The sequence below is a fragment of the Notolepis coatsorum genome (genome assembly GCF_963971535.1).
Source record: "Notolepis coatsorum genome assembly, chromosome: 1".
Taxonomy (NCBI): Eukaryota; Metazoa; Chordata; class Actinopteri; order Aulopiformes; family Paralepididae; genus Notolepis; species Notolepis coatsorum.
This window is the reverse complement of record NC_140165.1, coordinates 285,828,334-285,850,068: the sequence shown is the minus strand read 5'-3', so window position 1 is coordinate 285,850,068 and position 21,735 is coordinate 285,828,334. Positions and strand designations below refer to the sequence as shown.

General features: G+C 41.2%; 1 protein-coding gene across 1 annotated transcript; it reads right to left on the bottom strand.

Moving 5' to 3' along the window:
• Nucleotides 1-1,719: 1,719 nt before the first annotated feature.
• bckdha (branched chain keto acid dehydrogenase E1 subunit alpha) lies at nt 1,720-21,350 on the bottom strand. Its single transcript, XM_084325639.1, has 8 exons — nt 21,205-21,350; nt 19,483-19,659; nt 18,847-18,933; nt 13,717-13,825; nt 13,444-13,605; nt 12,960-13,166; nt 12,731-12,872; nt 1,720-4,621 (listed from the first exon to the last, which is right to left on the bottom strand). Exons 1-8 carry the CDS (start codon nt 21,316-21,318, stop codon nt 4,279-4,281), a joined length of 1,341 nt encoding a protein of 446 aa, XP_084181765.1. The 5' UTR covers nt 21,319-21,350; the 3' UTR covers nt 1,720-4,278.
• Between the last annotated feature and the right edge of the window lie 385 nt (nt 21,351-21,735).

Genomic DNA, 21,735 nt, shown 5'->3' with positions numbered 1-21,735 from the left:
TTGTGTGCCTGCCCGGTTCTCTCAGAGTGATATTTGTGGCGTCTGTGGTGGCCTCTGCAGTTTCCACTTGGTGCTGGTGGGTGGAGCCCTCACAGAGCTCCACAATCTCTGCACTGAATAATTTGACCTTAAACCCCCAATAATTGAAATGACAGACTTTGATCGTCCAAGGGAAGCAACAGTTGCGATTGGAGGATAAAAAAAATAACATGTTGGCCTATAAGTACAACACACACGCCTGCCAATATGTAATGAAAGTATGACCAGGTGTCTCCAGAAGTTGTTTACATCTCATGAAATGACATATGCACTTTTAATGGAAAATGTAATTAACGTGTCGTGTATAGTGTGTGTGAGTGGGACATATGTGCAGTACAGACTTTTAACACCAATGATGACCTTTGCCCTCTCCTTGTTTATAGTACCATAGTCTTGAGAGAAATGTGGAACCTCACTTCCTGTCAAAATTGGGTTAGACTAAAGATGAATTACTGTCATGGTTGTTTTATTAACCATTCAGACACCATATTTTCACAAAACACTGAACATCTTCTATACAGGTTTATACAAGAACACGCAAGCCATCTATCCAGGTTGTTAAAATGGCACAATCGGATGTGGACCGATACTGTACTGTCATAGTGAAGAGGAACATGTCATGTTTCTTGTTGAACAAGTAGTTTGTCGTATTTCTTGTTTTAACGTGTCCTGCCAACCAATATGGCACAATGCCACAGCTCATTTGCTGTGGTTGTCGGTGTAACAGGTTACCTAATCTCATACCCAAGACTGGAGTGCTGGGTTTCTCTGCACTTGAAAGGGGGAGCAGGGACAAAACGTGCAGTAAAAACAAAGAGGTTAGATTTCCTCTGTGTCTGACACAACACTGTTGATACCCATGTTCAGGCTCTCATGACGTCACAGACCTCTTTGTTTCTCAGTTTGGCTTGGTGGTTGGACCCAATTACAAGCAGTCTTTTTTTGTATCCACTTTTTCTCCTTATTTTTCTCCCATCCCAATTTCTGTTCCCAATTCTCCCCTCCCGTCTTGAACGTCGCTCGCATATGCCCCCCACTGGTCGGTTGTAGGGAGGATAGAAGCCTTGCATCACGTGTCCCCTCCACGTCTATTCTTAACCCAACGCATGTTTGCTTCCGCGTTCTGCGAATCTGATTGGCCACTGCTGTTTCTGGTGCGATCTGATTCGCCACTGACGTTTCTGGTCATGTGACATGTGCGCCCAATCGCGTGACGCGCCCATTTCTGCCTCGACCAGCAGCAAACTACCTAACTCCTACTTTTACTGGAGTTGTATTTGTGGTCATACGAGTACACAGTACAATGAGATCTGATATTTAAAAGTTAAATAAATTCTGTACATAACTGACACAAGCTTTGTTGGTATGATTTAAGTCTATGCCCAAACCTTTGACCTTTGGTGACTGATAAAAAGGCAGGTGGAATGTAACTAATTACTTTACGCAATGTAATTGAAGAATGTGTTTTGTTATTGTTGGTCAAACCAACAAAAGCTTTATATGGGTGGTATGAGGTTGGGAGTTCACAAAAGTCTCAATTATAGTTTCAAAGTAATTAAATAATTAAGTTACTTTTGTTTATACCAAGTATATTTCTAGACAAGTACTCCTACCAGTACCTAGTAACATATGTCAGTACTGCTACCTCTATTAGATGTCTCGAGAAACCAGAGAAATGCATCCTGTCACAATGGGATTTAATAAAAATGTTATAAGTGACATTTGTCGGTGTATTTATTAAGCTTTCAGACACCATTTCAAGTTTCATATTTTCACATCAAAACATAATTTACAGGATGGGTGCATCGCTAAAGATGATTTAAACCATTTAATGCACCCTTACTGATGCAGCAACGGCAAACATATCTACTCACCCGACAGTCGGGTCGGAAAAGAAAACTTTCAAAGGGATATGACTACAAAAGGTAAATCTCGGAACACCCATGTACCCAGGACACCGTTGTTAAAATACCACAAACACAAAGAGCACAGGTACTCAAGACAGGAGTTACAAATCCCATATTTCTTGTTTAACAATTAACTAGTTTATAATAAAACAAGATACTTGTGCCCCATCTTGTGTTTTATAAACTATAGTTACTCGTTAACAAGAAATATGGGATTCTAAACTCCTGTCTTACATTTCTTATTTAACAAGTAACTAGAACATACCATAACGTAAAAGGGATATTTCATTTTAGTAGAACTTGTCAAGTTTAAGCAGTCTTACTTTATCTCAAGCCGACTTGACTACTGTAATGCACTCCTCATCGGCCTCCCAAAAAAAAAACAGAACGACTCAAACTAATTCAAAACTCGTCAGCTAGGCTACTGACTAGAACCAAGAGGAGAGACGACATCAGTCCAGTATTAGCTAACCTACACTGGCTTCCGGTAACATTTAGTATCGATTTCAAGGTCGTCCTCCTTATATACAAAGCACTAAATGGAACAGGACCAAGCTACATTGCAAATTCTCTAGTCAACTATGTGCCTTCTAGAACATTGTGATCATCTACTACTGGTCTATTGAAGGTTCCAAACCACAGCCTAAAGAGAATCGGGGATGCAGCCTTCGCACCAAAGTTATGGAACACACTACTAGGGAAGCTAGATCTCTTAATATTTTCAGAAATAAGCTAAAAACGTACCTCTTCACCATAGCCTTTTAATACACTCCGCTGTTGATTGTACTGTAGCACTATTTTACTCTGTCCACTCTATTTTATTGCACTTCTATTTTTACTTTTTATTGCACTGTTGCATACTTTTACAGTCTATTCTATTCTACTATTTTATTGCACTGCACTATTTTACTCTGTCTATTGCTTTTTATTACAGATTCAAAACTGTCAGGTATTAAACTGTGTGGGTATCATAGAAGAAAGACTGTCAGGCTTTAAAACTGTAGGACCCAGGCCTAGAACTGCGCCCTGAGAGGGACGTTTGCCCTGAGTGGGAGTTTCGAAGGGTCAAAGTGGGTATCAAACAGGAGGGAAGACGGTCAGGTTTTAAACTGGATACCAGATAAGGTAAAGACGACTTTGAACTGTTGAACAATAATCCAGAACTATTTCATTGCACTGTCTGCACTTTATGTGCTCATTTCATGTCTATTCTACTTATTACACTGCACTATTTTACTCTATTTTTAAAACTGAATCAAACCATAAACAAGGTGGCATGTTGGGATGTTAGATCCTAATGTGAAAAACTGTGATTTTATATGTCTGCACTTTATGTGCTCATTTTATGCCCGTCTTTTTTCTGTGGTGGAGCACTGAGCTGCAGTTTCTGTATAAAAGGTGCTATACAAATAAAGTTGTATTATTATTATTATTACTTCTATGTAAGTGCATCTACAAGTAAGCTAGTGACCACTGTCGTCTGCCATCAACACCACCATTCCTCCCAGGTATTGGGCTCCTCATTCACTTCCATTCATTTTGGGGACCATGTCTAAAACATCATACGTCTGAAGTCTAAACAAACTACTACTGTGGAGATTTAAATAAAAATCAAAGGTGGCATCTTTACAAATGTATTAACTTTGAATAAAAGTAGATCCAGTCAATTTGTTGTGGGTTTGAGTGTGCCGGGTATCTTGCCTTGAATGGAATGTTTGGGGAGTGGTTACCAGCGTTACACGCTGCCTTGATGGAAGAAAGATTCAAAAGATTCTGTGAAAAGTTGACAGATGGTCAAAACTACACCTCGTAGTTCCTTTACTGATAATCTGAAGGAAAATAAATTACATTTGACAGAGAAAAATATTGCAGTTTAGTTTGTTTATACTTCAGAAGTATGACACTTCAGAAGTATGACATTTAGACATGGTCCTCAAAATAGAAGTGAACGGTTTTTGACAAGTTCTACTAAAGTGAAATACCCCTTTGATGTTTTCTATTAACAATGGCAAATCAAGAAACAAGATGATGCAACTACTGTACGAAGGTAAAATTGGTCACAATCACTACCTACTTTAGAGGAGCTAAACTACCGTCACTCTAAATAAGGCACACAAGCCAGAGGCATTTAGTGGAATATGTTTTGATGACCACAGTCGTAACAACCCTCCTTTCCCTTCTATTGTACAGAAAAGACCATAGGTGTAATATCAAAACAACAATTCTATGTGTACAGTAGAAGGGAGTGCAATATATCTATCCCAGATTTCACCCACTCCCTAGTCTGTCCTCTGAACACTCGACTCATATTCCATTCTAAAAGCGGGAGTTGTTATTTCTCGTACAGGTCGAGCGGGTAGTGCTCCTTGTACTGCTTCACGTGTCGCCACATGGCCTCCTTCTGCTTGATCAGGTTGGGGGTCATCTCCTCGTACACGTCGGAGAACATCAGCTCAGGCTTGGGCTTCTCGCGCCTCTCCGCCTTCTCGAAGGCCTCCATCACCATCTTGCGCGACTGCTTCCTCCAGCTCTTCTCGTCGTCCTCGCTCCACCAGCTGCGGGCGTTCAGGTAGTGCCTCAGTCGGGAGATGGGGTGGTCCTGCTTGTCCCAGTAGTTCACCTCGTCCACCGAGCGGTACGCCGAGCTGTCGTCACTCGTGCTGTGGTGACCGATCCTGGGGAACAGCAGGGCAGCAGTGTTAATGCCCCACGAAGTCGGCAGAAAGCCACTGTTGTATACTTAAAGGAACACAACAACATTATGGGGAATGCGCTTTACTGGCTTCTCCAGAGTCAGACAAGATGATAACCTGCTAATTAATTGCTAATAAATAGTTAATTTCAGTGGTTCAAAAACATCCACAGCAACTGTGACAATCACCTGCTAGCACAGTTATAGAAACCGATCATACTGGGCTCATGGATTTGTTTACATTTGAAAGCTTTGTGTATTATTAGGGATGCACCGAATGGGAAATTCTTAGCCAAAACCGATACCGAAAATAGGAAACAGTTGGCCGAAAACCGAATGCCCGAAAATTATTAATATAAATATATATATAATGTATTTTTTTCCCAGCTAACTGATTATGGCAAAAGACATGATTATGGCAAAACTTAACTTAAATAATATTAATAATCACTATTATGGGCCCATAAAACATTTATTCAGCACTTTTGAATGCATACATTAATTCCAGACTGACTGCTGAAAGATTGTACAATTTAAACATTTTCTCTTTGCATACAACAAAATGTGCATTAAAGTAAAGTGCATTTTCTTTTCTCTGTAGGATAACTACAACAAAGTGCATTCAGAACAAAGCCAAGGTGCTTTAAAACTGCATAAAGATCTGCATAAAGACACACACACGAGAGGGATAATAGCTTATAGCAGACGTAATGATGTTACTGTAGCGGCTACTGTCATAATTCATGGAATTATGGAAGGACTGTTGTCTTTACTACATCTCCCGTGACTCTTAGCGGGGGATGACGTAGCTTACGAGAGACGAGTGAAAGAGGACCGGAAGCGTTGTTAGCTAGCTTAACGCTAACGTTAGTTTAAACGGTTTTAACGGCAACGGGCATAGTAATGGCGAGGATATAAAGCATATTAAAGACGCATTTATTGGATGTGTTGCTCGCGGAGTTTACATAGAAACAGCGCGACTCCCAAGAGGAGTTAGTTATCACAGGCTGCAGAACGCAGGAAGAGCTGCCAAGACTCACGTTATACGTTGCGCAAAGTCTGTAGCCGCGTTTTGATTACGTCATCACAACAACACTTTAGCTTACGAACGTTACGTAACCCTGTTCTTTGACATTCAGTGATATATTTTGGGTGCTAAAACCCTTTCGGCCGAAAATGACCTTTTAACCATTTTCGGACGAAAATTTTCGGTGGCCGAATATTCTGTGCATCCCTATATACTAACTTCTTCTTTCAATGAGCAGAAGGCCACGCCCCCTCAATATACTGAGAGTTGGCTGTGCTCAGAGAGGGTGCACTAAAACAGTTATAACAAATCAAATTATACATCTGAAGCTGAAAAGGTGATACTCATTACATTAAAATGGATATTTCGGGGAGCTCCAGTAGCTCACCGCGTACCTCGAACGCTATTTCGGCGTCAGGGACAACCGTGCGCGTCACGGATCTGGGGTAGCGAGTTCGACTCCCGGACAAGCCGTACTTTCTCAGAGTGTCTTTCCCCCCATCTATACCCCCATTCAACCTGTTTCTGTCGGTCATACTTGACCAGGAAAAAGCGATAAACGCGAAAAGAACCAGCTGACTGGTCAAAGTAAAAGTAAAAAAAAAAAAAAAAAAAAAAAAAAAAAAAAAAAGGGATATTTCACTTTAGTAGAACTACAAAATCTACAGTCTTACCTCCATCTAAAGTCATCTACAAGTAAGCAACCACTGTTGTCCCTCATTCCATTCATTATGAGGGCCATGCCTAAATATCATACTTCGGAGATATAAACAAACTATACAGCAATATTATTTTGTGTAATATATTTTTCTGTGTCAAGAGGTACTTGTCTTTAGCTAATGTTGCCATTTTAAAATAGTCAGTAATGGAACCATTTCTTGGGGTGTAGTTTTAACAACTGTCAACCTTTCACAGAATGTTTGGATCTAGATGGTATACTGTACATAACCATCTGCTTTTTTCCCCACAAATAAAATGCCAAATACAATATGTACCTTTGACTCAGAATTGTCCGTTTTATTGAAGTCTGCACAGCAGTAGTTCGTTTATACTTCAGTAGTGTGATATTTAGACTAGGACGGTATTCAAAATGAATGGAAGTGAACCAGGGGCCTGGGTGAAATGGTGGTGTTGACAGCGGACGACAGGGAGAGCAGTGGTCACTAGCTTACTTGTAGATGACCTTACAGTGAGGTAAGACTGCTGAAAGTTCTACTAAAGTGAAATGTCCCTTTAAGTTATGGTAGGATGCACCAAAATTCTAGTTACTTGTTACGGCACGGTGGCGTAGTGGTTAACACTGTCGCCTAACAGCAAGAAGGTCAAGGGTTAGATTCCCGCTTGGGGACCAGGTTTCCGCGATGCCAGGTACCCAGGTGGGTGATCTCCCAGGCCTTTCTGTGTGGAGTTTGCATGTTCTCCCCGTGCTCGCAAGGGTCCCCCCCCCCCCCCCCCATAAGAGAAACCCAATGGAAAAACATGCACAACAACAGATCGCTAACGCTGTCGCGTCCGTGACGAAGATGGGCAGGAGCACTTGGATGGTCGCCGGGCGTGGCTCACGCCACAGCCCTCGTCTGCTCCCGGCTGCCCTTGGGGGGGGAAGGACGACGGGATGGGTTAAGCGCAGAGGAGTATCGCATCGGCGATCCTAAAAGACACAATGCATGCGTGTGTGTTCCGGTGTGTGCGTGTGTTAAAAACTAACCACTGTGTGTGCCGCTAAAACATTGAGTGTCATTGCATGCTGAATAAAGACCTCTGCGACAGGTCTTACATTATTATTATTAAACAAGAAATGTGAGACAGGGGTTCACATTCCACAATAATCAATTGATGACTGAATTAATTAAAACATCCATTGGGTAAAGATTGGTAAGAAATCATTCATATGGGATGACTGGGTTAAAAAGGGGATACATTTACTAGGTGATATAGCCGGGGAAGATGGGGTATTACCGTTTGAGGATATTAAAAATGATTTTGGCATAGATAATAAAAACTTCTATAGATTCTTGCAGATTAGACATTGTATATCGTCATCAGTAGATGGGTCAAAATGTGGCCTGTTTACTGCAATTCAAGAAATATTTTATAAAGGATGGCGTAGGAAAGGCGGTGCATCAAGGTTCTACGATGTTATAAGGGAACACAATGCACCCAAATTGGCAGGTCTGAGGTTGAGCTGGGAGAACGATGTACGTGAGGATATCTCTGAAGAAACATGGGAGAAGCTAGTGACCAAATGGGGTAAATTCTCTCGGGAGGCACAGTCACAACTTATCTTTTACAAAGTCTTAAACAGAAGCTATTGGACGCCTAGTAAACTAGCCAGACAAAAATTAAGAAACAGTGACATCTGCTGGAGATGTGAGAAGGAGACAGATACTCTACTATATTATGTTATACGAATGTGAGAAAGTTCGGAAAATGTGGGATCAAATTGTGATATTCCCAAGGGAAGTTCTGAATGTAAAGGTAAATAACTCCCCAGTGGCATGCATATGGGGTATAGTACCGAAAGAGATTAAACTGTCTAAGTACCAAGGTATGTGGTATAGAATGGCCATGATATCAGGATGTAGAATTGCCTTACGACATTGGAAATCACCCATTGATATTACTTTTAAGGAATGGATGGTAGGGCTGGGCGATATAACGATAAATATCGCGATATATTTTAATAATCGATATCGAATATAAAAAAATAAAAAAAAAATCGTTTTTTTTTTTTTAATTTTTACTTTTTTTTACCTGCAACAGGGCAGTTTTAAAACCAGAGACAGTGGACAGACTTGTCTTTCTTGCCTGCAACTTAAAGTAATGGCTTTGCTTGTCCAAATGACAATACTGACCAAATTCAGATTTCTTTTTCTCTTGTCCATTTATTTTGTTTGCTTTCTAATTTAAAATACATTTTGAAACCGTCTGTACACAGTAGGCTATGTGTGCTAGCAGAACTAGACTCCAGTCACGAGTCACAGTGCACATGTGCGGTGGTTTGTCCACCAAAAAAGCGCCAAAAGATCGAAAATAAACTAGCAGAGCCAGAACTGTTCAACTCCTCTGGAGCCACAGCCAGCAGAGAAGCCGGTTTACTTTAGCTTTTAAACCAGCTGCAGCCTGAGAACTGGAGTGTGAGGGGATGTAACACTAAAGATGTACAAAGAATTGCTGCAAAATAAACATACATCTGTTGTTAACTTTTTTTTTTTTTTTTTTAATTTTTTTATACTTATAACAATTCGATAATTATCGATATCGAGAAATAAAATAAAATTATCATATCGTTATCGCGATATGATTTTTTTCCATATCGCCCAGCCCTAATGGATGGAACTAATGTTCCGGACAGCATCATATGAAAGGGTGACATATAGAGTCGCAGGGAGAGAGGATATCTTTGCTGAGGTATGGGATAATTTTCTACACCTAACTGAACGGTCTGGTGATGAATGATTGAGGCGGTGTTTCAGTATTATCGATGACAAATGTGAAAATTAGGATCTGACCTGATGGTAACTATATTTTATTTTATATTATGTATGTATATATACATATATTGTATGTCCGAATGGTGTATCTATGGCCTAGCCACTTGCTCTATCACACTCTCACATACGCATATCTAGTCACATACGCATATCTAGGACACACACACACTCTTATGTACACATGACTGAGCTACACACACTCACATGGCTGGGATATACATATCTAAGGCACACATACACTCATACATATTTCGGAGACACACTCACATATAGGAAGCATGCATACATACACAAACTTACACACATATCTGAAGCATAGGCTCTCACTTACACATATCGGAGATATACACATGCATATGAGACACACACACATACATAGCAGAGACACTCATACATATACACATCTGAGATACACACTCACACACATGTCAGAGACATACATGGGTACGAGACACAGTCACATCTCTGAGAAGTACACACACATACATACGTGAGACACGTACCCACATACGCATATCTGAGACACATTCTCTCACATGCACTATGGAGAAAGATGGCATCCCGATAGAAATGCAGCATATACTTGCATCGCAGGTAGAATTGGACTTCATGTAACGTGTATACGTCTTGGTTATATATGCATAATGTAAGGTTTTATTTTTATTTTGTAAGTACTTTTTTAATTTCCATGTCTGTTTTTGGTATGTCTGTATAAGTCCTTGGTATGTTTTGTATGTCTATAAGAAAAAGAAAAATCTTTGACTTTGCAAGTTATGCTGTTGAACATTTTACCCTGAATATCTGTAAGATTTGTGCAAAAATAATACAAATAAAAGGTATCCAATCCATTGGGTGTTTTACAGTACTAACTAGATCTTGCTTCAAGGAATGGAAAGACCTGTTCAAACGTCAATCTTTTCCGGCCAAATATCCGTCTCCTATTCATTCATTGTGGAGCAGCTCATGCACGTCCCGATACCTTTACTTTCCTATAGGCTATAGCAACATCTCAACAAAAATACAAAAAGCCATACAACTAACAGTGCAGTCATTTGACGGGATACATGAATCGTTCCCATGGTAACAATGAAGAAGCTTGCAAGTGGCGCACAGTGCCATCATGACATCACAGTCTTTGCTCCGATTGGTTCTGTGGTAGCCCCGATTGAAATGGCTTTCAATGGGTGCGAGGCCAGACAAATCTTCTCTAGAAATCAGTGAAAGAACCCTCCAAATCGGTGATGTCACTGAAAATCTGGGGCTGCTCCATAGACAATGAATGGGGCTCTGACTTTATGAGCTTTTACACCCAAATTATGGTGTATATGTAGAAGTCCAGTAAATTAACTATAGAACATTATATAGAACATGGAATAAGGCAAACAATACTGTGAATGATCAGAGGCACCCCCGTCTCCTCATTTTAATTGAGGCCATCTGGGTGCGATACCACCACCCCCCCCCCCTCTCTCCATTTACTAAAAATAGACTAAAGTTTGAATTTGTTCCACAAGCCATTAAGTTCTTAAATGGGTAATGTACTAGCACTCTATCCACCTTGACCCTTCACCTACTCCTTCCTGGTTACATAGGATGTCCAGCTGGTCTACTGTTTTTTGTATCTATCCAACTTATATAATGACCAGGACACAATATAACCACCGAAGGTTCTACCACTGTTCAATATCACTGTGGATGAATATTTAAAATGTAACTCCAACATAATGCCAGGGCTTTCCCTTAACAATGGTATAGGAGCAGAGCGCCACTATGACAACATGGCAGCACCACCATGTGTTAAAAAAAAATTTGTGCAGTAAAATCTTGGGGTCAGCTTGGACAGATGTGTGATTGCTTGTGTGTGTGCGCGTGTGCATGCATGCGCGTGTGTTTTCGCATTCAATGTTAAACTATTGTGCAACCTCATACACTGTACTTGGAATTTACCCTTGTGTTTGCTATTTTATTGAAATTGTGTTTTTAAGTTGCAGGAAATTACAGCAAATGGCTTTCTTTTAGTTGAAACTCAGCGCCACCTTGTTTGAGAATCCTGGGGAAAGCCCTGAACGCCAGAACATTTCAAGCCCCTTTAAATTTGCAGCTTGACATGTATTTGTCACACAATGCAAGGATGGAGGCTCAACATGTGCAAGTAAAGAAGGATCTGATGGGAATAATAACTAGGGACGCACCGATCCCACTCTTCAGTCCCGATACCAAGTACCGATCCAATCCATTACTTTTAATGAACAGTATAGACTTGGACCGTCATTTTGATTTCTGGCATGTTAGACATGTTTCTTGGCGATATTCTATTTCAAATGGTAAATGGACTGCATTTATCCAAATCGCTTTACAATTTTATGCCTCACATTCACCCATTCACTAACTGACAGCGGAGGCAACCATGCAAGGTGCCAACCTGCTCATCAGGGGCAGTTAGGGGTAGGGCTGGGCGATAAAACGATAACGATAACTATCGCGATAAATTATTTCCTCGAAATAAACATGAAACGTGGTCGCAAAGTTTCGATATATCGATTTTCCAAGCTTGGCTCCGTTCAGCCTCGGCTCAACACACTCACTAACAACAACCAGCGTTACGTGATGACGTACTTACGCACAACAGCTAACAACCAATCAGTGAAGGAGATGGCCGAGACCCGGAAGGAGGTAGGACTCACTCACTCAACAACAAGGCTTGCTAGGCTAATTAGCTTGCACGGCATTGTTTTATATATTTACGTGCCGAGTATGTGTGTGTTTTGAATTCTGAGGCCACGTTTATGGTAGTGTGGGATATACAGTGGACGCCGTTTCAATATATTGTGGCGGAAGAGAGTATTTTAGTGTCCTATTTAGCACATTGTCATGGAATACTCCGCTTAGAACCAACAGGCTGGCTAGGATAACTAGCTTGCACGGCACTGTTTTATATATTTACGTGCCGAGTATGTGTGTGTTTTGAATTCTGAGGCCACGTTTATGGTAGTGTGGGATATACAGTGGACGTCGTTTCAATATATTGTGGCGGAAGAGAGTATTTTAGTGTCATATTTATTGTCATGAGATACTCCGCTTGTCGGCTAACGTGCGCAGACTGATGACGACATCAACTCGACTTGAGACATTCGCAGCAGCATAAGAAGTTAATTAAACTTGACGGACATTATATCGACGATAATTATCGATATCGAATTATATGAAAATAATTTTATAATTTTATCGCGATAACGTTTTTGGTCATATCGCCCAGCCCTAGTTAGGGGTCAAGTGTCTTGCTCAAGGACACTTCGACACACTGCCCGGGAGGAGCAGGACTCGAACCGGGAACCTTCCGATTACCAGACGACCGCTCTACCTCCTGAGCCGCTGTCGCCCCCTTATTTTCGCCTGGTATCGGACCGATAACCAATACCAGTATCGGTGCATCCCTAATAATAAGGTCCATCCGATCATATAAGCAATGCACCCAGTATTGCCCAGTCAGTATTTTAGATGCACCCTACAGACAGGGTTACAGCTGACAATGACAGCTATCCTCATCAATAACCACCTCAGATGCACTAACCTGTAGGTCATGGCCTCGATGAGGAAGGGCTGATTCTCAGCCACAGCTCTGCGCCGTGCTTCTTTTGTTGCATTGTACACAGCAAACACGTCGTTGCCGTCGACACGAATCGACATCATGCCGTATCCTGGACCACGGGCAGCTGTAGAATAAGGAAGGGAATGCTGCGTTTACTTGGACAGCGCACAAAACACAAATTCCACGGCAAAACCACACCAAGGCCTCTTACCGATGCCGTCTCCTCTGTACTGCTCGTTAGTGGGGGTGGAGATGGCGTAGCCGTTGTTACGACAGAAGAATATGAGCGGGCACTCCAGGGTGGCAGAGAAGTTGAAGCCGGCGTGGGCATCGCCTTCACTGGCTGCTCCCTCTCCGAAGTAACAGATTACAGCGCGATTGGTGTTCTCTCTTTTCAGTGCATACGCAGCCCCAGCCGCTAAAACACAAATATATATAAAATGTTGTAATAAATGTATAATATATACACACAATTGCAATATGTACCGGTAATCACGATTAATCGCATGATTGTCCATAGTTAACCACGATTAATCGCATATTGCGGAGTGGATAAATATGCTTGCTTTATGCAAATATATGTTCATTAAATTAAATAAATATGCTGCAAATATATATGTTACATTTAGCAGGTCAATATTTTACATATATAAAAACAGGAGTAAATACTCTAGGTTCCAGTGTTAAAAGCTCACCCTGAGGAATCTGGGTGGCCAGAGGAGAAGAGATAGTGACAAAGTGGAGGTCTTTGCTGCCATAGTGTACAGGCATCTGCCGGCCCTTGCCAAGGTCATCCGCGTTTGCATAGCACTGAGCCATGAATAGGTCCAGTGGAAAACCACGGTACATCAGCACTCCTAAGGAGCAACACATGAACATTTGTGAATCTCTTATCAGAGATGACAGCTTAAAAACAGATCCACACCAGGGTAACTCGACCTATTAGCCCAATACTATTAAATCGTTACCAGCTTCTCTGTATTGGCCAAAGACAATGTCATTTGAGTCCAGAGCAGCAGCACTACCGATGTGGGTCCCCTCTTCACCGTAGTTGGTCATGTAGAAGGAGATTCGACCCTGTAAAAAGATCATTAACAAATCACTTGCATAAAACTAAAATGTTAAAAAGGGGAAAGCCAGACATTTTAAAAAGGGGAATACCACCTATTTTAAGAATTCACATTATGTTCTTCCTGTGCTCCAGGACAGTTCAGTCAGTATTTGTGAACACACACCACTCTCTCCTAAAGCTATAAACCAGAGAGAGGGAGAACCCTCCAATCGGTCATTGGGATGTAAAGTCTGGGTCTGCTCCATAGACAATGAATGGGGCTCCGACTTTGTGAGGCCATACAATGTTTCTGTGAGCTCTTACCTACTAGCAATGGTAGAATATACTGTAAACCTAATTTGGGTGTAAGAGCTCCCACAAACCTTTTATGGCCTCATAAAGTCAGAGCCCCATTTAGGCCGTACGGTGAAGGCTGAGAAGTGGCTAGAAAACTATTCTCGTTCCCACCTCGGCGGACTACACAATTTTCACTCTGGGCTAAAGATCTATTGGTGTAGATTTAGGAATTAAAAAAGTTCTCCATTTACAATCCTGCCCGTTTTGCGCAATCAGAATTATAAAGTCGGGACTAGATCTTTCCTCGCGAACGGATACTTGGTCACCAGTTTTTTATTTGATGTAATTGGTGCGAGTTCGGTCACGTATATTGTGCTCGACCAATAGCAGCTCTCTTTGTTGTGAGGATACGGCAGTCGGGTGACAACAAATGACATCCAAGATTAACGTTAGATGTGTCATAAATGTCATGATATATATCTGTATATCGGTATGTCGTGTATGTCATAAATGTCATGATGAATTGAAAATGGGGGACCCTGATTAGATTGTACTTTATATTTGCATACAACAAGATTTGGGACTCAAACCTAAGGTGCAGTAATAAAATCACAAGTAATAAAAGAGAAACATAAAATCCTATACAGAAACATTAAATGCTATACAATAAGACAATGTTACAGTCCTGTACAATATACAAAATTACAACAATATACAGAATAGCAATACACAAATAACAATCAGTGTCAGACGGTAGTGGGTGGGTATTGCACTGTGGATATTGCACATCAGGATGTTGCACAGTGTGGGAGGACCACCTTTGATGGTCTTAGCAAATATGTGTGCCACCTGTATGGCCAGCCATCAGCTAAGAATGTGAATGATGCAAGATATAAAGCATTCTGCATGGCATCATCGGCTTTGTCAGAACTCTCTATGCCCCCGACAAGTGACACATTGTACCAACACTGCAAAAGGGCAAATTATATATGTATATTGAATTATTCCTCTTTACTTACGTTTTTTTTTTTTTTTTTTTGCTGTATGAAGCACACTCTCAGGGGCTCATACAGAAACAAGCATTTCATCGTAAAGTACCTGTATTTTATTGTGATAAATAATAAACAAACTTGAAACTCTAAACTTGTGTATATATGTATGTGACGAATAAACCTCTTGAATCAATTTTTGTACCTGCATTCTATTTTGTTTTTAAAATGGAAAATAAAAAAGGTTAATGAGTAACTTATTGATTTGTAAATTGTTTGACATTATTCCAAATTAAGGGGATAGTGTAGTGTTTAACTAATCTTGATCAAAAGTGTGTGGGTCTATTATTTTTGTCATTATACTATCCACTGAACCGTTTGTGTACAACCTCAATCTTTAGAAAATTGTACCAGCATCTTTAACTCATTCAGAGCCACGCCCCTTTGACCATATTAGGGCTAGCGTGCCAGTAAGGAAGTCAATGGGAGGTCGGGGATATTTGCGAACGCATAAACTATATCTTAAATTATGGCTATGGGTCTAAAACACCCCTCGCTTATCAATGACTTGCTTGCAGTCAACATGTACGAAACGGATTGTTTTTTCATGGTACACTTCCGTTTATACCGTTTTGAATACGAGTATAGTTTGAGATTTTGGAGAATTCCAGAGAAATTCCGCGATAATAGCCCTTTACTGGAATACACAAAACACGTTGTCATTTTTCGGCTGATTTATGAATCGTTTTCAAATAAACGCTAGATTATCGATAGTAGGGCTGCAACGATTAGTCGACATAATCGACGACATCGATCATAAAAACTCGTCGACGCCGAATTTTTGCGTTGATGCGCCGTATAACTTTTTTTTTTATACTTTTTTTTTTACACTACCTATCTTTGTGAAAGTGGCTTCTCAGCTCTGGTCCAGCTGAAGACAAAGCAGAGGAACAGATTGGACATTGAGCATGACCTCAGAGTTGCTTCGTCTACCATCACCCCAGACTTTGAGACTCTTGTCAGGAGCAAACAACATCCCCAGTTATCCCATTAGTTCCCTGGGATGTTAAGCTAAGAAGTCTGCTAAGAAGGATATATTATTTATTATTATTATTGTTTTATTTCATTGTGTTTTTAGCCCTAGTTGCACTTTTGTTGCAACCCCAGTTATCCCATTAGTTCCCCCAAACTTACTGTCGGTCTGTTATGTTAAGCTAAGAAGTCTGCTAAGAGCCCGGAAAAGGAGCAGAGATGGAGGGTGTGACAGAAATAATCGTTAGATTAGTCGACTAATCGAAAAAATAAGACAGATTAGTCGACTACCAAAATAATCGTTAGTTGCAGCCCTAATCGATAGTATACATGTACTTATGCACGCTAGAGAAGCGGGCTGAAAAATGTATTATCCATGCCATGGATATGGCTAACGTTACACACACACATGCTGCGATGGTGGAGAAAAAAACATCCGATTACCCCAAAGACTGGCAAAATAGAGTCCTTACCTCACATCAGATGTTCTGCAAAAAGATTAATCCAATTCCTGATCGCCATTCCAAATATTGATCGCGTTTATTGATCCAACGCTATAGCACCAAAACACATAATCCACACTGCTCCGAGTGTCCTCAGTCCATCTGTTATAACGATACTGCATGCCCGAGAAGTAAAACCTGGACCGGACTTATTTTTTTGATGCAGTCCCACCCAATCCAATCTAATGATGTGCAATACCATCCGGGAGACGATAGGGGGCGGTATTTGCCCTTTTCGAGCTCAGACCCATTTCCAATGATAACGTCAGGCTGGATGGATGAAAAATGAATGGATATTGCTAATAAAAGAAATAACGATTAAAACCCGAGTTTTCTCTGGTTTTCACGGGTCTTGGCACTCAACGCATGGCGAGTTAACCCGACTAATCTCGTGGTCGGCACTGAATGGGTTAATATTGCAGGTTGGGAATCACAGGGTAAAGTGTTTTTGATACAAATTAGCTGCATGCATCACGGATTATGTCTTTATGGAGGTTTATTGAATAATTTCCCCGACAGGACGCCATGCATTGGTGTGATTTTTTTTAAACAACATTTTGAAAGATTCAAGACATTTTCACAGCGTGTGCAATGCTGCGTTGTTGGTGTAGAGAAGGGGATATGATTTAAATGTACAGTGTATGGTTAATAACACGTACATTATGGCCTGTTTCAAAGCTGTATCCAATCGCTTGCCTATAGCAAGTAGCGTATATGCATATAACATTGTTTCGAAACCAATTTTGCGAATGTTAGAATGTGTTTTTTGTCCATTTTCGTCAAGATGTATTCCGTGGATGTCATGCTAACATCACGTTACAGTGTTTACACAATGTCTTGTGGTCTGTAACTTGGCAACAAAGAGAGCTGCTATTGGTCGAGCGCAATATACGTGACCGAACTCGCACCAATTACTTCACATAAAACTCTGTGGTGACCAAGTATCCGTTCGCAAGGAAAGATCTAGTCCCGACTTTAAAATTATGATTGCGCAAAACGAGCAGGATTGTAAATGGAGAACTTTTTATTCCTAAATCTACACCAATATATCTTTCACCCAGAGTGAACATTTAGTAGTCCGCCGAGGTGGGAACGGGATGAAACGATACAGCCTTCACCTTACGGCCTAATTCTGAACATGTTCACAAAGATTGACTCAACTGTCCTCGGGTACAGGAATAACATATGTGAATTCTTAAAATGGGTGGCATTTCCCTTTGAGAATTCACATGGGTTGTTCCCGTGTCCCAGGACAGTTCATTCAATCTACGTGAACATGTACCACTCTCTCCAAAACTAGAAAACAAACATAGAACCCAATGTCACCTGGATGCAAAAACAGTGTTGAGTTCTCACACCGACATGAGTTTTATATTCTAGTGTGAAAACCTAAAAAATGTAAACGTCATTTGGGTGTAGGAGCTCATACACATTTTAAAAGCCCACTAAATCAGTGCCCCACAAATTTTCTACAGAGCGCCCCCAGATTGTATTATGCAGGTGTGGTACTCAAGAATATGTGCATATCTTGTGTAATCTTTGCAACTGTTTATATCTAATTATTATTATTAGAAGGATTGTGGTAAACTTCATGTTGCCAGCTACACGCTAATATAATTAACTAAGTTCACATTTACTGTGAGGAGGAGAATAGGTTATACAGATTTATTATTTTTCTTTCAGGGGGGGGGGTTCTTTTGCATCTATTTTTCTGTAACTCGGGGGGGGGGGGGGCAGTTGGCAGCATTTTTTTTTGTATGGTTGTTGAACTGTTGAACTGATGCTGTAAAACAAAAAAAAAAAAAAAAAAAAAACATATTGTTTAAAAAAAGAATAGGTTATACAGGAAGTGAAGGGCGGAACCTATTAGTTCAGGTGATGCGCCAGGTCCCCCTAAGGTGACGGTTTCCGCCCTCCCTCCCCCAGAGGAGATTTGGAGCAGAACGTGAACAGGTCGTGTCTTCATTCCTCGTGAGTGACCATCACTCTATTGTTTCAGGGAGGGAATGATGACATCGGCCGCGACATGATTTGTGAAGGTACCCGATAGCCTTGGGACCCCGTAACACAGGCAACATCACAAATTCAAGGGTTTTCTCTCGGATTTCTAGCTTTAGTAGAGATGAGCGTATGTTCACAAATATTGACTAAACTGCACAGGAATAACACATGTGGTATCCCCCCTTTCAGAAAAACAACAGAAAACACGTGGCTAAGAATTCTTACCTGTCTCTGAGATTCATATAGAATCCTGTCCATTGTGTTGAGTAGAGTCATCTTCTGATAAAAGTTTAAAACAGTATCCTTGGAGAGCTGGTGTGAAGAGAAAAGTCAAAGCGAAATAGGTCATACAAATATTAGACATGAAATGCAGTCAGCGTTCCTTTTTCTTTAGGAGTGGGACTATAGATGGGTTTAGATGAAAATGTACAGTCAGTATACAGCACAAGTACAGTACCATGACAGACTCTGTGTGCATGCGCATCCACAGGGGGGGTGGGGGGGGGGGGGGGCAGGGCAGGCTACAATTTATTTGCATTTGTTAGCCGTGCTAGTGATCTAAACAATCAATCCATGCCAAAGCTAGATGTGTAAAACCCGGTGAAGGAGTCACAATCACAGCTCTGATTTAGCAGAATTACGTAGACATTTTTGTTTGAAACAACTTTTAGTCAAGGGAATGCCATGGTTTATCCATGGGGCCCTGTTTAACTTTTTTTAGCACCGCTGAGGGGGGAACTCAGTCACGTGATTCAGCGGACCATTGCTGATTGGCACGAACGCAGTGCGTTTACAATCAGGAAACCCATCTATATTATTTGTGGTTTTGACCATCCTATGGTTGGGGGAGGCCTATTGTACCTGTGGATCTTCAGAGGGGTTAATGATCTGGCCCTGCCTGTCCATCACCCGGTACACTGGAATACCAGAGATGACATTGGGCTGGATGAACTCAAGGTGATCCACAAACTCAGCTGAGGCTCCGGGAAATTGAGGCTTCTCTGTTGTAGAGTCAAAGGTCTCCTGCCGGTTCACCCCCTGAAAGATGGAGTACAAATATTGAGATACTGGCAACAGTATAGTAGCGACTTCATATAACATTGATCAAAGTTGCTGCAACATTGTAGCAAGGTCAAAAGTTATATAGCTAGCTAGTAGCTACCGTATGCAATTATGTAGTGGTCTAAGATTAAAGGACGGGTTAACTTTTTATTTATATATTTTAACCCAGGGCAGGCCCTATTTAAACATTGTCTGACTCTGCCATGATGTTGACTAGTATATATGCCATATCGCTTTAGTATTGTAGCAAATGCAGGGGGAAGGCCGGAATCTAACCCAGGTCGCCCAGACCACAGATAACGGTACTACTAATCGGTCAACAAAAGGGTCAGACTCATTAGCCAAGGGCTAGCAAGTCTAGGCATCCGTGGTCGTTACAGTATTGAGAAACCTAGCACTGTGCTGCATCCTCTCATCAGGCTTCAGTACAATCCAATGGGTCAAGTGTTTTAGCCTCAAAATACCATGATAAAGTACGTGTCCTTTTCCATAACAGGAAACTTACTATACATTATTTATAACCAGACGTGTCTTCATATGATCTACTGAGGAATTGGCTGTAAATCGTACATTGTATCAAAGGTTATGAGTTTCACTGGCCAGACAGCACAAAGCCAATGCAACTCTGTTTGATACAATGTACGGTTTGCAACCATTTCCTCGGTAGAACATTTACATGTTGTCATTTAGCTGACGCTTGTATCCAAAGACTTACAAGTTGTGTACGACAAGTCAGCAGGAAGGACGTATGACAACATCTGGTTATACTCCAGATTCCAATTTTGTTGTTATCGTTTTATTTTTTATGGCTAAAACATCTGCCCCATTCGTTGCATTATATTAGAGCTTGGTGAGAGGATGCAGAACAGTGCCAAGTTTCTCAATGCTAAAGTGATCATCAGTGAAATGATGGACCTGTAGTCAACATCACTATGAATTGAAAATGGGGGACCCTGATGTAAACAAGACAAACGTCTTTCTCTGGTGACGGTCTGCATCCATTGTACCCATTCTGCAATCTGTTAAATAAGGTTAATTCATTCATCACCTGACAGTGTTTCAAATAAAGCAGTCTTTATAACTTCCCTCCACGTTATTACTTTTCAGAGGTCAGAATGCGTGGTTGGAACAGAAAATAATGGTATTTTCTTAGTTTGTTAGTGAGTCAAGTGATGCTTGGAGACTGTCCTTGGAACCAACGGGACATACACACACCCCTGACTTCAACCAATCGGGAGGTAGTCAAACATTGAATGTTAGCTGGCTAGCTAAAAATAGCTAGCTACCGGTACGTAGCTTTCTAAACTCGGGGTTTACAATGCTGTCTGGATCATGCACAAACCCCATTTAGTAGCTAATCGATAACAAAGTCACGTTTTCGCAATGAAAGGCGAAACAACGAGTATTTTGGCCAAGGCAGAAACCGGACAGTATTGCTAGCTAATAAGCTAGCGAGATGCCAAGCGACCTTTTGCTAGCTAGCAAATGTTACCGTTGACAGGAGTAAACATGTACACTCACATTCACTCTGAATGCCCGCTGCTGAAGTAGCCTCGACGCCTTCAAACCTGTAGTTCGACGAATTGCATGGAAGCATATGCCATACATTTTATTCATACTTCTCACAGCCGCCATCTCTCCACACTAACGTCAGATCTGCTGCTGATTCTGGCTATCCACCTTGCTAACAGTGCCCCCCAGTGGTCAGCAACGTGCTAACGTTAGCTGGTGGCTACAATATACCATTGACATCAAGTGTCTTGTACAGCTGACCACACCAAAGTCTGTCTATAGGGAAGTCGCTTCACTCGGCCACCATCTTGATAACAGAGACCGAACATGGAGGGGCTGCTCACAGTTTTGGCTGCTGTTGACAAGCGAGAAGGACAGACATGCACCTATCAGTGAGATGGATGCAATCCTACCTGGAGGGGAGAGAACAGATGGTGGAGGTAAACAGTACCCTATCCCCCCCCCTCACAGTGAGCTGTGGTGTTCCACAAGGAAGCATACTAGGACCGCTACTGTTCCTAATTTATGCAAATAACATGT